Consider the following 15,385-nt stretch of genomic DNA (forward strand, 5'->3'; position numbering starts at 1 on the left):
AGGAGCAGTCTAATTTGGGGACAGACAAAGCCAGTGCTTCCTGATGTCATTTTCTCCTTCACTGACTGCATTGGTAAAATTATCTCTCATTTCCACAACCATCAGTCTCTTTACCATGTTGTTATCATGGCCCTCAACCATCTTGCAGAGTACCAAAATCTACCTGCTTCATATTTGGATGTCATACAATTCTGTTCACATATTTAACTAAAACACTGACCTACCATAATCATAAATTCTGGACATAGCCAGATGTCAACAAAATGGATTTAGACAGTGTGACAACACCGAGGTTCTTCCTGTGCCAAAGAAAACAGGACTGCAGTCTTAACTGGTTCAAATAACATAAATGAGCACACCTCATCAGGCCACTAGTATTGAAATATAACTGAAGAGCTGTCTCAGACAGCATTATAGAAAACCCTTCTGTGTCTTCAGGTTGCTGGTCATCAACAGAAGAACATGTCCATGTGCAAGGCTCCTACTGGAAGCAACAACAATCACACCAAGAAGGGGCAAAACCCCAGAAATGACTGTTCACACAGAATATACTTACTTGCTTTATTAAACTTTCTTCTTAGGGTAAGCCTTAATGTCTGAGTAGATTTTACTACATGTGAACTGCTATGTCAATCTATTTTGAAGCTACAAGAAAGTCAAGGAGCTTGAGACATCTGTATCAGTGCTGACTGGCAGAATGCAATCAGTAAAAAACCCCAATCTCTTTGGTCTGTTATTTTTTTGATGGGAGGAGGAATCAAATATCAGGGGAAAGTAACCCTACCAAATCAGTTATCACGCTGGCCTGGCTGGCTGATATGTGATTTTACAGAAGAGCAGCATTCACCAAAGCTCAGTGTGCTGCACACTGCTTTTTCTTCCTTTCAAAAGAGGTTTTTAAAGTCCTGTCTATGAAGATGTCTTTTGTGTTTGATAGGCAGAGGCCTACCACCAAGCCTGTAAATTGCTTCTCAAAATACACAATGAGAATTACACAGGTGACACGTCTACTGATCCTCTGCCAAAGAGAGATGTGCAATAGAGAGCTGTATTAACGTAGTGCAACCTTTCTTTTCAGAACCATCTCCTGTATTCTGTTCGTGTATGCCTGCTCTCGCTGTTTGCTATTTGTCAAAGCGCCCCTTTATGCCTTTACTCGGCCTGTCCTGCTACCCTGCATGCCAGCTCTACTGCTGCTCCCCTCTTCTCCCGTGACAACTAGCATGTGAAGCCAGGCGCTGCAAAGAGCACCTCGGCCAGGAGACACAAGGCGAGTGCTGTCCAACGCCACACCACACCTGCCCCGGGCCTGCAAGACCCCCCGAGTGTAACGCGTACCCCTGCCTGCAGAGCTGCGCGACCCTACTTCTCAACCACCTTTCTGACACAGGCAGGTGGGAGTGGGGAGGCACTGGCTCTCCTCGGCAGCGACGGGGCTCGCACCGCCTCAGAGCTGGTGGGTGAGCTGCAGCCCTGCACGCCTGCTGCAGAGCGCCGCCTCTGGTCGACGGTTGCAGGAGGACACCTTTCTAAGGCCGAGCTCCTAGCCCGGTTGTACCGATAACCGCAATCCCGGAGTTGTTCTTGACAGAGCGCTCGCACAAGGGCTAGGGAAATAAAGGAGGCGATTCCTGAAGCAACCGCCGCAGCCCCCTCGCCGTGCCCAGCCACGCCAGCCTCCGCCCCCACGTGCCCGCCTCACGCTATCTCCCCCAGCCAGCCAGCCCGCCTCGCCCGTCCCGCCAATCAGCAACGCCCTTACTCCGCCCAGCCTATTGTGGCCAATCAGAGCCGCCCTTGGTGGTGCGGGTCGGAGCCGCGGCCGGCGGCGCGGGCGGGCGCCTTTGATGCCGGCGGGCGGTTAATTCAGGAAGCTCGTCGGGAGCGCAAGGAGGGCGGCGGGGGCGGGGCCGAGGGGGCGGGGTGGGAGGAGGCCCCGCCCCTGGCGGTCCAGCCGCGAGCCGCCGCCCGCGAGTTCGGCGCGAGGCCCCGGCGCGGGGTGGTGCCGGCGGCCGCGGCGCGCGAGGAGGGGGGCGTGGCCGGCGCACAGGCGGCGGGGGGGCGGGGCGGCGAGCGGAGCCGAGTCGTTGGTGGCCGGAGGCGGCGGCCGGTGGGTCGGTGTGGCGGTCTCGCCATGGTGTTCCTCAAACTCCGCGAGCAGGTGGGTGCGCGGGGGCGGCGGCCGTCGCCTGCATCTCTCCTCCTTCCCTTCTCCTCCCGGTGCCGCCAGAAGCGGCGGCTGCGCACCCTTCCCCGCCCCCTCCGCGCTGTAGTGTGCTCGTGCGTGTGTGTGACAGGCGGCGGGCAGGGGGAGGCAGCATGGCTGCTGCCGCGGCCCGGCGGGGACGGGGCTGGGTGGCTCCCGCCCGGCGGCAGGAGGCGCCATGTGCTCCCCGTGCGGGCGCCAGTGCTCCCTCGGCGGCCCCGCTGGGCGGGCAGCAGCCGCCGCCCCGCGCAGGTATCGGGCCTAACAGGTGGCCGGAGGAGCTCGCCCGCCCCCTGCCCTCTGCACACCGCGGCGGCGTGCTGGCTCCGGGGCAGGGAGAGGGACGGCGCCCTGCCTGCGCTGGACTGCACCATCCGCCGGTCGCTGCCGTGCTCCCCGTCGCAGGAGCGGAGGCCCGGGAGGAGTGATGAAGGTGTTTGCGGGCTCCCCCGGGCCAGCTCTCCCCCGCGCCCGTGTTTGTGAACGGAGATGGCTCTGGTTGCCGACGGGGTAGCCCGGGGTAGCCCGAGGCTGAGGAACTGCCCGGTGCGCGGGGACCGCTCTGTAGACAGCAGGCTGCGGCTGCTCGGGAGCCGCGGCGGAAGGCGGCGTGCCTGGGAACGGGAGCTGGCGCCTCTCCCGAACCGGGACCGAGGCGGTGCTGCCCTTGGCAGTTTTCACGTGCCCGAGAGCTGCCTGCTCGTCCCCTCACGCAACACCTTTTCCTTTCAGGCCTTTAAAATCTTTTGTTCAGCCGCTCAATCTTTCTTCTCTGTGTCTCGACAAACCTTCCCGAGCCCGTTCTCCCCTTCTGAAAAACAGGCGGCTTTTCGTGCCTTTGGTGGTTTGTTGCTTTCATCGCATCACACCCTTCTTTGTTCGCTAGACTATTGGGTTTCCATCCCGGCTTATGAAAATACTTGTCTCTGTTGCTCTGTCCTTTCCCGGTGTCTTCCCTGTCCTACCTATTGTCTCCTGTGCAGTATCAAGATACAAAGGTGGGAGGGTCTGCTCTTCCAGTTTGCTGCCTGTAAAAAGATGCTTACTAGGAAATGTGTTTTCATTGGTGCTAGACCAAATTCTCTGTGAAAACTCGTACGCCCTGCCGTTGGTGCCCTTGGTACTCTGCTGTAAGATAACTGACTAATGCTTAGAGACCCTACCGCCTGCCTCCCCCCCCCCCCCCCCCCCCCAAGAAAAAAACCCAAACCAACCCAAAACAAAACCAAAAACCCAAAACAAAGCAAGCAACAAGCCTCATATGAAAAACCACCTAGAAACTTGGCAGTGGTTAGACAACTGGTATCCTATGTCTGTTTATTATGCTGATAAGTATCAACTCATCCTTACCTGGTCCTTTCCTCAGTCTGCCTCTGCCTGTCTTTTTGTGCTTGGGCTCCGTGGTCTCTTGACATTGTTTTTCTTAAGATGTGTAGCAATTATGGGGCTGGGATCTCTATGCCCTGTGGTATTTTATCTAAACTTAGCGAAGTGAGATGTTTTTATGAACTGCATCTGAATGTGCAGCAATTGTGGACTCAAAACGCACTTTGTGTCTTTGAGTTAGGTATTTTTTAGGCTTCCTTGCTAGTCCTCAATGGGAGGCTTTCTACAGAAATGAGGACTTGCTCATCCTTTCAGTTGAATAAGGCTTTCTGCTGAAGCCAGGGATTGCAACTGATCTACAAGTAATTGTTAACTTGCAAAAGACCCATCATGATTATGGCAACATGAAAATACTGTATTTCAGAACTTTCCTTTGGGGGAGGATCCTGCTTTTAACTGATGCTGAGGTGGAATATTGGACTGTGTGAGCCCACTGGTCTGACAGTAATGCATGTGAGGTGTTGAGTTTCTGTTGTAACCTAGGCTTTAATCTAGAAGGGTGAGGTGGATTTTTTTTCTTGAGAGACTTCGTGGGTCTGTAAAGGTGCACTGATACACTGGGAGTTGAAGTGTTCCCTCTCTTAGAAGAGGGTTGGTAGAGGCAGGGAAAGGAAGCAGAGGAGGGAGGGAAGTGCTCCTTTGGAAGAGGCTTTGGTAGGGGAGCGATCTTTAGCAGGAGCTGTATTTCCGCTGCATGGGTGTCAGCTGCTTGAGAGGCTGTTTACTGCCAACTAAATTCCATGAAAACTTCTTTAAGAAAGCAAAAAATCACGAGGAATCCTGTTAACATGAGAATGCCTGTTTTGCTGATTAGAGACCCTTCCTCAAGGTCCTTTTCGTGCAGGATGCTGCAAGATGTCTTAAGGACTAGATGCTGTCGCAGGATCGACCACCACCTGCTCATTGTGAAAAGCCACCTGTGGCGCTGTGTAAAAATAGAGGTGTTTATCTTCAGTGTTTCATGAAACATGCTTTTTGTTTGCTTATGCCATACACTTTGCTTCACAGTGATGCAGTAAGTTAGAACAAATTGCCATTTGCATTTGTAGTCCCTGTAGTGAGTCTGTCTTAGAGTGGTGGCTGTCTTTCACGGGGGAGTGCAAAGGCCGGTTGCGCTGTTCCACTAGTAGGGGGTAAGGAAGTGATTTGCTAGTTTTCTTCCACAACAGTCAGATTAATAATTTTCTGGAACAAAAATTCTGCTACATAAAGTGTTACTTTAATTCTTAAGGTGCTTTTTAATTACTATTTGTTTGGGTCTTTTTCTTTCTTCCCCCCCCCCCCCCCATCAACCCAAACCCGTTACTATTTTTCCTTTGATAATGTAGACGGACTCTGTTACTTGTTTAAATGTCAGTTATGCTGGGGAGAGGCAGAACAGGGACACACAAGCAGTTTTGTACTTTCTTACACTTGCTGTAGTTTAGTTTTTCAAGTTCCTGCAAGTTAGCATAAAAGCAGAGAACCTGGAGTGAGGTGAGAAATTCTGCTCTGAGGCTGTTTAGCTCAGAGGGCGAAATCCCAGTTCCGCTTGCAGTTGATGTAATTACTTGGGACACTGATAAACAAAACTTTGATCCTTTGATGCTTAATGTGTTTGTGAAGCTCAAATATTTGGTTGGCTTTGGAGGCTGACATGATACCTTTAACTTGCAGAATAAAGTTTTTCCATGCACTGAGAAGAGCAGAGCTTTCCTTGGGTTAGCAAGTAGCCAGGTGGTGCATTCCCTATAAACTTGGGTTGCCACTGCTTGAGCTTTACTGCTTTGCAGGTCCAACCTGTGAGGCTGGAATACATTTCCAAGTTTTAAAATAATTCAGAGTGTACATTGTACTTTCAGAAGTGACTTATGTTTGCTTACGCAGGATCACAGGATGATAGGGCTTGGAAGGGACCTCCAGAGATCACTGAGTCCAACCCCCCTGTGAGAGCAGGACCCTAATAGAATCTAGCACAGGTCACACAGGAATGCATCCAGATGGTCTTGAATGTCTCCAGAGAAGGAGACTCCACAGCCTCTCTGGGGAGCCTATTCCAGGGCACTGTGACCCTCACAGTGAAGAAGTTCCTCCTTATGTTGAAGTGGAACCTCCTGTGCTGTAGTTGATACTCATTGCCCTTCATCTTATCCCAGGGTTCAACTGAGCAGAGCCTTTCCCCTCCTTCTTGACCCCCAGCCCTCAGATATTTAGCAACATTGATTAAATCCCTTCTCAGTCTTCTGCAGACTAAAAAGCCCCAGGTCTCTCAGCCTCTTCTCATGGGGCACATGCTTCCAAAGTATATTAGGTATCAAAAAATCCCCAAACCCCATAAGATGTATTTGCAGAGATGTCATTTGAAGCTGAAGTGAACTGTTGAGTGGAGCGGATACCTGTAACACACAGTAGTGAACTTTAACTCTGGGATAGAAAGAGGAATTATTCAAGTGTCAGGTTGGAAGCTGTGATTGTCTTGGTTGGTTGGTTGGTTGTGCAATGTTGGACAGAGGTGTTCAAAATCAGAGAAAACGAGGCTGCAAATGCTGTCACTGAAGGTTAAGCCATTCAAAGCAGGGATGAAAAGTATAGTAAGTGTACCTTATGATTAAGGTATTTGCTCTTCAGTTTGTTTGCCTTCATACTGTCTTCATGGATTGCTGCTTGTGTACCAAGCTCTTCTAGGTGAGAAGCTGCTTTAACTACTGAAATGCTAAGTGAGAGTGAGGCTGTAAAAGTTTGTTTCTTCCTGGAGCCCTGCAGTGCTTTGCTGTAGGAAACTGCACTGAAGGCAGTTTAGGTCGAGGTTCAGTAGTGTTTTATCAACTTCAATTTCATTACAATTTCATTAGTATTTTTTGAGCTGGTGCAGGGAGAGGTGTGTTGTGAGGGAAGAAAAAGGAGTAACGTGCTTGTGAGTCTCTCTAATGGTATGCTTTGGTCTCCTGTGTAAAAGCCTGCTCAGCTCTGCATAGCTACCTGTGATGTCTCCTCTTGCTTCTCAGTCACAGTTTCTAAGCTCATTTGCTTCGAAGGGTTTCAAGTTAGTCTGGCTTATACCTAAGGAGTAATTGACAGCCTCAATGGGTAGGTAAAATTTGTATTGCCTAACAGAGGGATTGGTTGCTTTTCTGTTACCTTACCTGCATATGTGCCTACATGTCCTCTTTTAGGTTAGCATATGCCTACACTTCAGTATAGTATTATTGAAGTATACCAAACTCTGATGTACCAATGTACCAAAACTTGCTACATTTTTTAATGTTCTAGCTATGTAACTGCTTGTGGCACAGCTTGTTGGGTGCAGCATCATTATATTGGTAAAGCTTTATTACTACTTCTCAGTCCATCATAGTCTTAGTTACACACCTCTTAGGTTTTGAATCTTAAATATGTGATAGGAAGAAGTGTTAGGGTTCATAATAGTGGACATTTGAAGGAAGTTTGTGTGGGACTTTTCTGTATGACTGCTGGGCTGTGCTTGAGGCAGTGCATTTATTCCCAGAAGTCAGATGTGAGTGGAAGGGGTCGAAGTATGAAAAACTGCATGAGGATATTAGAATGACCACTTATCTTCAAAGTCCTTGAACAGTGAGAGCAGTGACTTCTTTATGGCCCATTTATATCTTTCTTTCAGCTAAGATGGATCTTGTTCAATTGGCAGTTAAACAAATGTTTGCAGTGTCATAGTGAACGCTCTGAATGCCTCGATGGTTGCTATTTTCATTACTGCCAGCGTTAGACTTCATTCGTTTAGAATTCATGCCAAGAATAAACGTCCCAACTAGTTCCTTGTTACACTAAGGAGGAATGGTCTCCTGTGGTGATGAAAAGGAGCTGCTGCTGTTTGATGAGGGAGGGATGTGGTGGGAATGGAATTATGTGGTATTGCTCTACAACTTCTGTGCAGGTGTAGACTTAAGAAGATGTACCTATTTTTTGTCTCTTTTTTTGTAGAAGTTACTTTAATGATACTGTTCTTCACAAAAGCATTGTTTTGGGGAATCTTGTTGAAGTTGAGAACCACTCTCTGTGCTCTCTTCTCCCATCACACGTTCTTCTGAAACTTGCACCTAATCTATTTTAACTGCATGCAACTAGAAAGTTGTAACACTTAGAATAGAATTAACCAGGTTGGAAAAGACCTTCGAGCTCATCGAGTCCAAGCAATCACCCAACACCATCTAATCAACTAAACCATGGCACTAATTGCCTTATGCAGTATCTTCTTAAACACCTCCAGTGATGGTGACTCCACCACCTCCCTGGGCAGCACATTCCAATGGCCAATCTCTCTTGCTGCGAAGAACCTCTTCCTAACATCCAGCCTAGACCTCCCCTGGCGCAGCCTGAGACTGTGTCCTCTTGTTCTGGCGCTGGTTGCCTGGGAGAAGAGACCAACCCCCACCTGGCTACAACCTCCCTTCAGTTAGTTGTAGACAGCAAGGTTTCCTCTGAGCCTCCTCTTCTCCAGGCTAAGCAAGCCCAGCTCCCTCAGCCTCTCCTCGTAGGGCTGTGCTCCAGACCCCTCCCCAGCTTTGTTGCCCGTCTCTGGACTTATCAAGTCTTACTGTTATGTCTTATGATCCCGAGATAGGAATTCCCCTATACTGTAAAGATAAGTTCCTTTTAATTGATGGAAAACTTGGAGTAACTTGAACTCTGTTTATCTTGTTATGCGAAGTAATTACTAGTCCTTCCATTAGAATGTGTTGAGAGAACCTGGGTCTACCACGTGTTTGTTTCGGGGGATCAGATTTCCCTGGTGATAGGTTGGGAGCTTCTGACTTGTGAACAAGCAGTTCTTCTCGGGGAAAAGAAACTCCTTCAAAAGGGAAAAATAAGAGAGGGCAGGGGGGTAAGGTAGAGGAGAAACAAAGCAAGCCTTGATTCTCCGGTCAGATCCTTATGGCAGATCCTGTTAACTCAGTGGCCTTCTGTGAGGGTTATAAAGGTCTATTCATGTAGATAGCATCGGAGATTTGTGCCCATTACTGGGAGGCAAATACCGGGGGAGAGCCGGGAAGAAGCCCATGTGCGTTTGCCTTTGCAGATGCGATTTCCTTAGCACCCACACAAAGGTTGATTGCCGTAGCAAACTAGTAAGTATTGATACTCTGAACTAGCAATCTGCCATCTGATGTGAATTGCTACATTCCCTAACGTCTGTCATTGTTTCTACCCTCTGAAACGGGCTGTGGGATAACAGAACTAAAATTAAGTATCTTTTGTATTATACCCTTCTTATCCTCCACATCCTTTCTCAGCTACTTTGTTTCTCAGTTGCTGTGCCTTCTATTTTTCCTCTACCCAGTTGTGCCTTCCTGAGATCAAACTAATATCTGATCATTTATTTTCTTGCCTCTGCCAACTTCTCATTTGGTTCTTACCTCCATTCCTATTTCTGGCAATTGAGGGGGAGGCTCGTTGCCTTAGTTACAGTGACTAACTGTTGCAAAGTTATTTATAATGTTCGTGTTTAAATAACCTATATGGTAAGAGAAATCACAAAACATTTCACAGCAGTGAAAAAAAAACCCAGTGTAGTTCATTGCTAAGTGCCTGGAGCATGTTTACAGTGCTGATTCTTGGGAGTTTTGTTTTCCTTCATTGTTGGGGGTGGAGAACAAGCATTTGATGATGAGTCTGGAAAAAAAAGGGTGTCCTCCTTTTTGCAAATGAAGACAGAACCTTAATATTTCAGTTCTAAGATACTAGGGAATGTTGTTCTTCCTATCCATAGTGACACTGGCACTATTGATACCCAGAATATACCAGTTTAACCAGAATAGAATAGAATAGAATAAACCAAACCAGGTTGGAAGAGACCTTCAAGATCATCGCGTCCAACCTACCATCCAACACCACCTAATCAACTAAACCATGGCACCAAGCACCCTATCAAGTCTCCTCCTGAACACCTCCAGTGTTAATAAGGTTGTGATTGCTCAGGTGTTGATACAGCACTGACCCTTTTCAGCATAAAGACAAGAGCTGATGCTTACATGGTGGCACTGCATAGTAGGGAGATAAAGGAAGATGGGGCTTGGAGCCAGCTCAGTGGGGGCAGAGTTAAAGAGGAAGCACTAGCAGTGATAGGCAAATGCAAGAGGGGCAAAACAGTTATCTTTAGCATTATTGTTGATTGAGGAACTACTCATTATCTGAAGCATCTAATGAATTGTGTCATAACAAGATGCTCTTTTACTGTGATTTGAGTATAGTCTTGCATTTTCGTTGATCATTTCTACACTAATGTATATGTGTGAACTGACTGAACAATGTAACTAGATTACATGACTAAAGCCATAGAATTGTTAGGGTTGGAAGGGACCTCAAGGAGCATCTAGTTCCAACCCCCCTGTCATGGGCAGGGACACCTCACATTAGATCATGTTGCTTGGAGACACAGCCAGCCTGGCCTTAAAAACCTCCAGGGATGAGGCTGCCACCACCTCCCTGAGCAACCTGTTCCAGTGTCTCACCACCCTCATGGAGAAGAACTTCTTCCTAACATCCAATCTGAATCTACCCATTGCTAGTTTTGTTCCATTCCTCCTAGTCCTGTCATTACCTGACACCCTACAAAGTCCCTCCCCAGCCTTCTTGTAGCCCCCTGCAGATACTGGAAGGCCACAATAAGTTCTCCTTGGAGCCTTCTCTTCTCCAAACTGAACAGTCCCAAATCCCTCAGTCTGTCCTCACAGGAGAGGTGCTCCAGCCCTCTGATCATCCTAGTCTCCCTGCTCAGGACAGTGTTTTATTTCACTAAATTACTGAAACTATATTTGAATTTGGGAAGTGTAAAGCAAAAATCTGCCTGTCTGACACTGAGATTTTGGTATAGCAGGAGGAAAAAAACCCAACTGTTTGCTTATGCTTATGTTGTTGAACTTCAGAACCACCTTTACAGAAAGGGGGTGGGTGGAGGGGGGTGGGGAGAGAGGGGCTTTCTTGCCCCAGAGCAGAATATCATGCCTCTTGGTTGCAAACTGACTGATATTAGGAGAACTTGGTGACTGTTCATGTTTTGTGTGTAGGCCTGTTGGCAGGCCAGCCTGAGTGTTTAATGTTTCTGTATGTTCAAACAATGAGCTGTCACTTAATGACCTTTCTAATTCCTGATGGCAGTTGGCTTGTAAATTATTCCTGGCTGTTCTGCAATCATACTTGAGGTTCACTCTTGCTTTGTTCTGAAATCCTGTGCTTCTATCCAGTGCAGAGAAGAAAGCATGGCTACATCTGGAGTGGGTTTTTTTTAACAGAAGCTGCAGTACCCTAATCAAGGAAGAGAAGGGGGCACAAGGAAGGATTCTAGTCAGCATGACAAAATGAGAATGAAACTGGAGTAGTTAAAGCATTGAGACCAAAATGAGTCTTTTTGGAGAATTTCTGGCAATCATGAAGAGTTCAATGATCTGTTTCAAGACTTTGCTCTATGCACTCTGCATTTCCCTAGCTCCATCTGTCCTGGTAGCACTGACAGGGAGGAAGTGGTGACTTCTATTCAGGAACCTGATCATTCAGTGGCAGGCAGCCTGGGAGAACAAGGATTTACCTGTCTCAGAGCTGACTTACTTGAGTCATAGGCTGCTGAACTGGGAGGCAAAAAAACACTTTCAGGAAGTTCTGCAGTTATTTATATCCTAACATCATCTGTAACTGATGCATAATGTAGTCATTTAAATCCCTTGCTGCAGACTCAGTTTTGTATTAATGGTAGAGATAATTGGTATTCTCTCCTTCCCTGTCTCATCTTTAGGTCATCTGCTTCTTCTGTCCATTGTTTATGATAGTGGGTCTATGCAAAGTCTTTCTTTTCATCTTGAGCACTGAATGCCTCACATTTGTGTGGTGTCTGTTGCTTTTTCTCTACCTCTGCTAACGCTTAATTCTCACCAGTGTCACCCTCGCCTCACAAAGTGTTGGTAGATTAAAATGAAGAAGGAGCACACATAAAATAAACCAAAATGCTAACATTGAGTTTTGTGGTTGCATTATTACTCACTGCTTTGAATTAGTGAAAGATGCCAAGCAAGAACACTTCAGAAATAGCATATTAATGGAATTCCCTACCCCTCACCTCTGGTCTTTGGTAAATGCAGAGTTCTGTTCAGTTCTTGCTATGTTTGCTGAAACATGAGGATCAATAGAAAGAGGTCTTCAGCTTAATACTGTGTTGTCTTTTTGCCAAATTAGAGCTTTGTATTGGTACTGCCTGATAGCTTTCATTCCCTGTGCTCCTGTCTCGGTTCCAGGAGCAGTATTTTGTTTTACAGCTCTGCTGTATCTGCTGTTTTGTTGTTCTTTCATTCTGAGGGATCATTTTCAGTGTTAAGGAGGAGATGTAGGACACCTCCTCTTCTCAGTGTTGCAAATGCCATTAATGGAATGAAATTGAAGGTGGGGAGATTCAGGCTGGATGTGAGGAGGAAGTTCTTCCCCATGAGAGTGGTGAAGCCCTGGAATGGGTTGTCCAGAGAGGTGGTTGAGGCCCTGTCCCTGGAGGTGTTTAAGCCCAGGCTGGATGAGGCTCTGTCCAGCCTGATGTAGTGTGAGGTGTCCCTGCCCATGGCAGGGGGGTTGGAACTAGATGATCCTTGTGCTCCCTTCCAGCCCTGACTGATTCTGTGATTACTGTCCTCTCTCATTCATGACCACCCAGCTCACAACTTAGTTCTTTTCCTCCTTCCAGAGGAATACAGCCATTTAAAGATTATTCATACTATTTAGCTCTCAAACTGAAAAGTCTGTTAAAATAGAACTTAAAAGAAAAATTAACATTTTATGATTTATCCCTAGACATTTGTCTGTTCTTACCATAAGTTTAAGAAATAAGTACTGCAGTCAGGGACATAAACAGTGAGGTTAATCTACCCTAAATAAAAATAGGGCTTGGGAGAGGGGTTCTATGAAACTTCATAACAAGAGCAAAAGAAAGGTGAAGAAAGGATTTGTAAAGCTCTAGTGTGAGAATGAGGAGGTCTGCAAGATGGTTAGGATGTCACAGATTGTCAGTGAGCAGCAAACCTTCTGATTAATTTGTGAGCTGCACAGTCAAGGAGCATCCAACCCCCAACAGGTATGCAGCTGACCTGTGGAGTTTGGTTTGCAGTGACTACAGCCTGGTTCCTTTTTCTACCTGTTGCACCTCTCTGCAGCACAGATGTGGGACTCTGGCACCTGTAATCTCAAACTTATGCTGTGAATGATACATGGAAGAGAGTGCCTTCTACTATTTTTCTATACCTAGAAAAGCAAAAGATGGGTTTGGGGTCAAGTATATACAACTTGTTCTCTTGAGGGGGTGAATACAGCTACATGCAGCCACATGTCTATGTTTTTTTGAAGGGGCTTTGACTTTGCATGCTGTGAATTACTGTTGGAGTTTTTTTTTAAGGCCTGCTCCATTTAACAAGCCATAATTGGGGAACAAAAATGGGATCTTTTTCATAGCTTGCATTTGAACAGATTAGTTTTGAGTTTTCCTCACCTGGAGGTTGATAGAATTCCTGCAATGCTCTGCATATGTTTTAAAACTGCCTTGGCAATCATGAAAGTATTAATCTTATTGCATACCTAATGAAATAAAAACAACAAGCATTGAAGTGAGAAGTACCCTGCTTCATCACTGTGTTCCCACAAGTAGCAGATTAATTCTGTAGAAAAAATTAGCATGGTTATTAAAAAGCTATTGATTGCATCTCTGCATTTCAGCCTGAGCTTAGTCTGGAAGGTTTTCTTTTGCTCTTGCAAGGGCTGTAGAAAATACTGAAGCATTCAGAGTATCACACTGGTTTCCTGTCTCAACATCTGACCCCTTACATGGGGGGAGAGTGTGATACAGCCCCTTCTGTAAAGTTCTTTGCTGGAACTTACATAAGCCAGAGAAACAGTATCCCTGTGGATGACAGGAGGAATAGCAATGCCAGCAGTGTCTGTGGAGACTGTCAGAGGAGAAGTTCAGCTCCCCATTCCTGGAAGCTTGCCATACTGGTATTAGCAGTGCTCTCCTTCATGGTGGTTGGAGGTGTTGCAAAGTCATTCTGGAGTAAGTTCCTGAGAAAATTGACTCTTTGCTTCCCGAGTGTCCATAAGCAGAAGTACATCTTCTTGGGCTGAAGTTTGGCCTTGTGGCAGCTGTCAGCCACAGTAAGCTGAACCTAGAGATAGAATGAATGTGTCTGCAGAAGTTCAGGTGCCTGTACTGTGGGAGCCCTTACTGCCTTCAGAGAAGTACTTGTGTTTTAGCCATGGTCACAAAAGCCTTATTTATTTAACAGGTTGTGACTACAGTGCGTGCTAGTGCTTCCCTTATACCACTTACCATTTTTTGGGGGATAAGTAACTTTTAGAAGTAGAATGGATAACTGAAGAGGAGGAATTTTTGGCATTATGCAATTGACCTCAAGCTTTCATGACCTGCTCTTCTGTGGAGTGCAGCGAGTGTGGAGAGCAGTGACGTAGGACAGCTGTGAAGCAACGCGTGGTCACAGGGTGCCAATCCAAAATGCCAAGGCTGGACTCTCCGTAGCGTGCAGAAGTCAGAAGGCAAACTGCTTTGGTTTGTATTTGCACAGTCTTGGTTTGGTCAGTAGGTGAAAAAAGGAAAATGGCCCACAGCAACAAAGGTTCAGCAAGGGCTGAAACATTAGGATATGTTTTTCTTGTTATTATGCTCTTTTGAGAGGTTAATTAACAACCAAAACTGTGCTAATTACGTGACTTGGAAATTATCTACTGCAGTGAAGGCTGACATTTTCTGCTGACAGATAGAAGGAAATACAGATACATGAACTCCTGAATGCTAATACATGCAGTCCTAGCCTACACCAGAAATACATGTGTGAGAACTGGAGTACATCACCTGAATCGACCCCTGTGTTCAGAGTCATGTGAAGTAGGCAAATCGTCATGAAAGGGTAGGAGCTTCCTAATTTTAGGATGGAGTGTAATGGGTTTTTGTGAGGGGGGGTTAATTTTTTATTATTATTATTTCTTTTAATAACATGCAAAGTTTGTGACAGTAGTGATGGAGACTCACTGGCTTCTGATCTCCTGCCTAAAGTGTGGTTTGATAGCTGGTTGTTGCTGATCTTAAGCAGTCACTCATTCCTCCTCCTGTGAAAAGAGAAGGGAGAGGCAAATTATTTAGGTTAGCTTGCAACTGCAAAGTTGGTCCTTGAAGTAAAAGCAGTAAAAACTAGGAGAAGTATTTTGACTCACATAAACTTACTCTGATGTCTTCCTTTGTGACAGAAGTCCTGTCATAGAAGAGGTAGAGAAGAACGTGAGTGTGGTCTGCCTTGGACCTCTCTCCCAGTAATTTAATGCCATTGGCCCCAATCTTCTTAGAATGTATTCTGAAACTGGCCAGTGTGCTTAATTTTCTTGTCTGGTTCCTGTTTGTTCTGAGATTTGAGTGTAGCTTTAAATTAATGTTTAATTGTGAGAGAACCTAGGGTCTTAAGGATGTCTGCCTCTATGTATAACACTTCATAGTGAAACTGATACAGAAAAGGTCTATAACAAACTTGTCCACTAGATGTGAAGCCTTTCAGGACCTTCACCCTTTCCCCCATCTCTCCTATAACAACTGCATGCCAGTTTGCTTGCAGCATTTTAGAGTTGTTTCCCCCCCACCCCCCAGGCTGATCACATTCTCTGCTGCTTAGTTTTACAGCTGGAGCTCTGAAAATGACAGCAAAACCTACTTAATCACATAGCTTCTAGTTCTTCTCAAGAGGTTACAGTGAAAGTATAAGATAGTGTTGAGGTAGTTCAGTTACCTGAAAACAGTATGCCAGAAGCAGT

The 15,385-nt window shown here is 46.3% G+C and overlaps 1 protein-coding gene across 1 annotated transcript in view; it reads left to right on the forward strand.

Moving 5' to 3' along the window:
• Window positions 1-2,056: 2,056 nt before the first annotated feature.
• ANKRD28 (ankyrin repeat domain 28) overlaps window positions 2,057-15,385 on the forward strand; it is a 134,590-nt gene continuing 121,261 nt past the window's right edge. The window contains exon 1 of the mRNA XM_068152353.1: window positions 2,057-2,161. Coding sequence (XP_068008454.1) covers window positions 2,135-2,161 — 27 coding nt within the window. The 5' untranslated portion in view covers window positions 2,057-2,134. The remainder of the gene's footprint in view (window positions 2,162-15,385) is intronic.

Source organism: Melanerpes formicivorus, unplaced genomic scaffold, assembly GCF_026170545.1.
Source record: "Melanerpes formicivorus ecotype bairdi unplaced genomic scaffold, bMelFor1.0.p_v2 SCAF_23, whole genome shotgun sequence".
Taxonomy (NCBI): domain Eukaryota; kingdom Metazoa; phylum Chordata; class Aves; order Piciformes; family Picidae; genus Melanerpes; species Melanerpes formicivorus.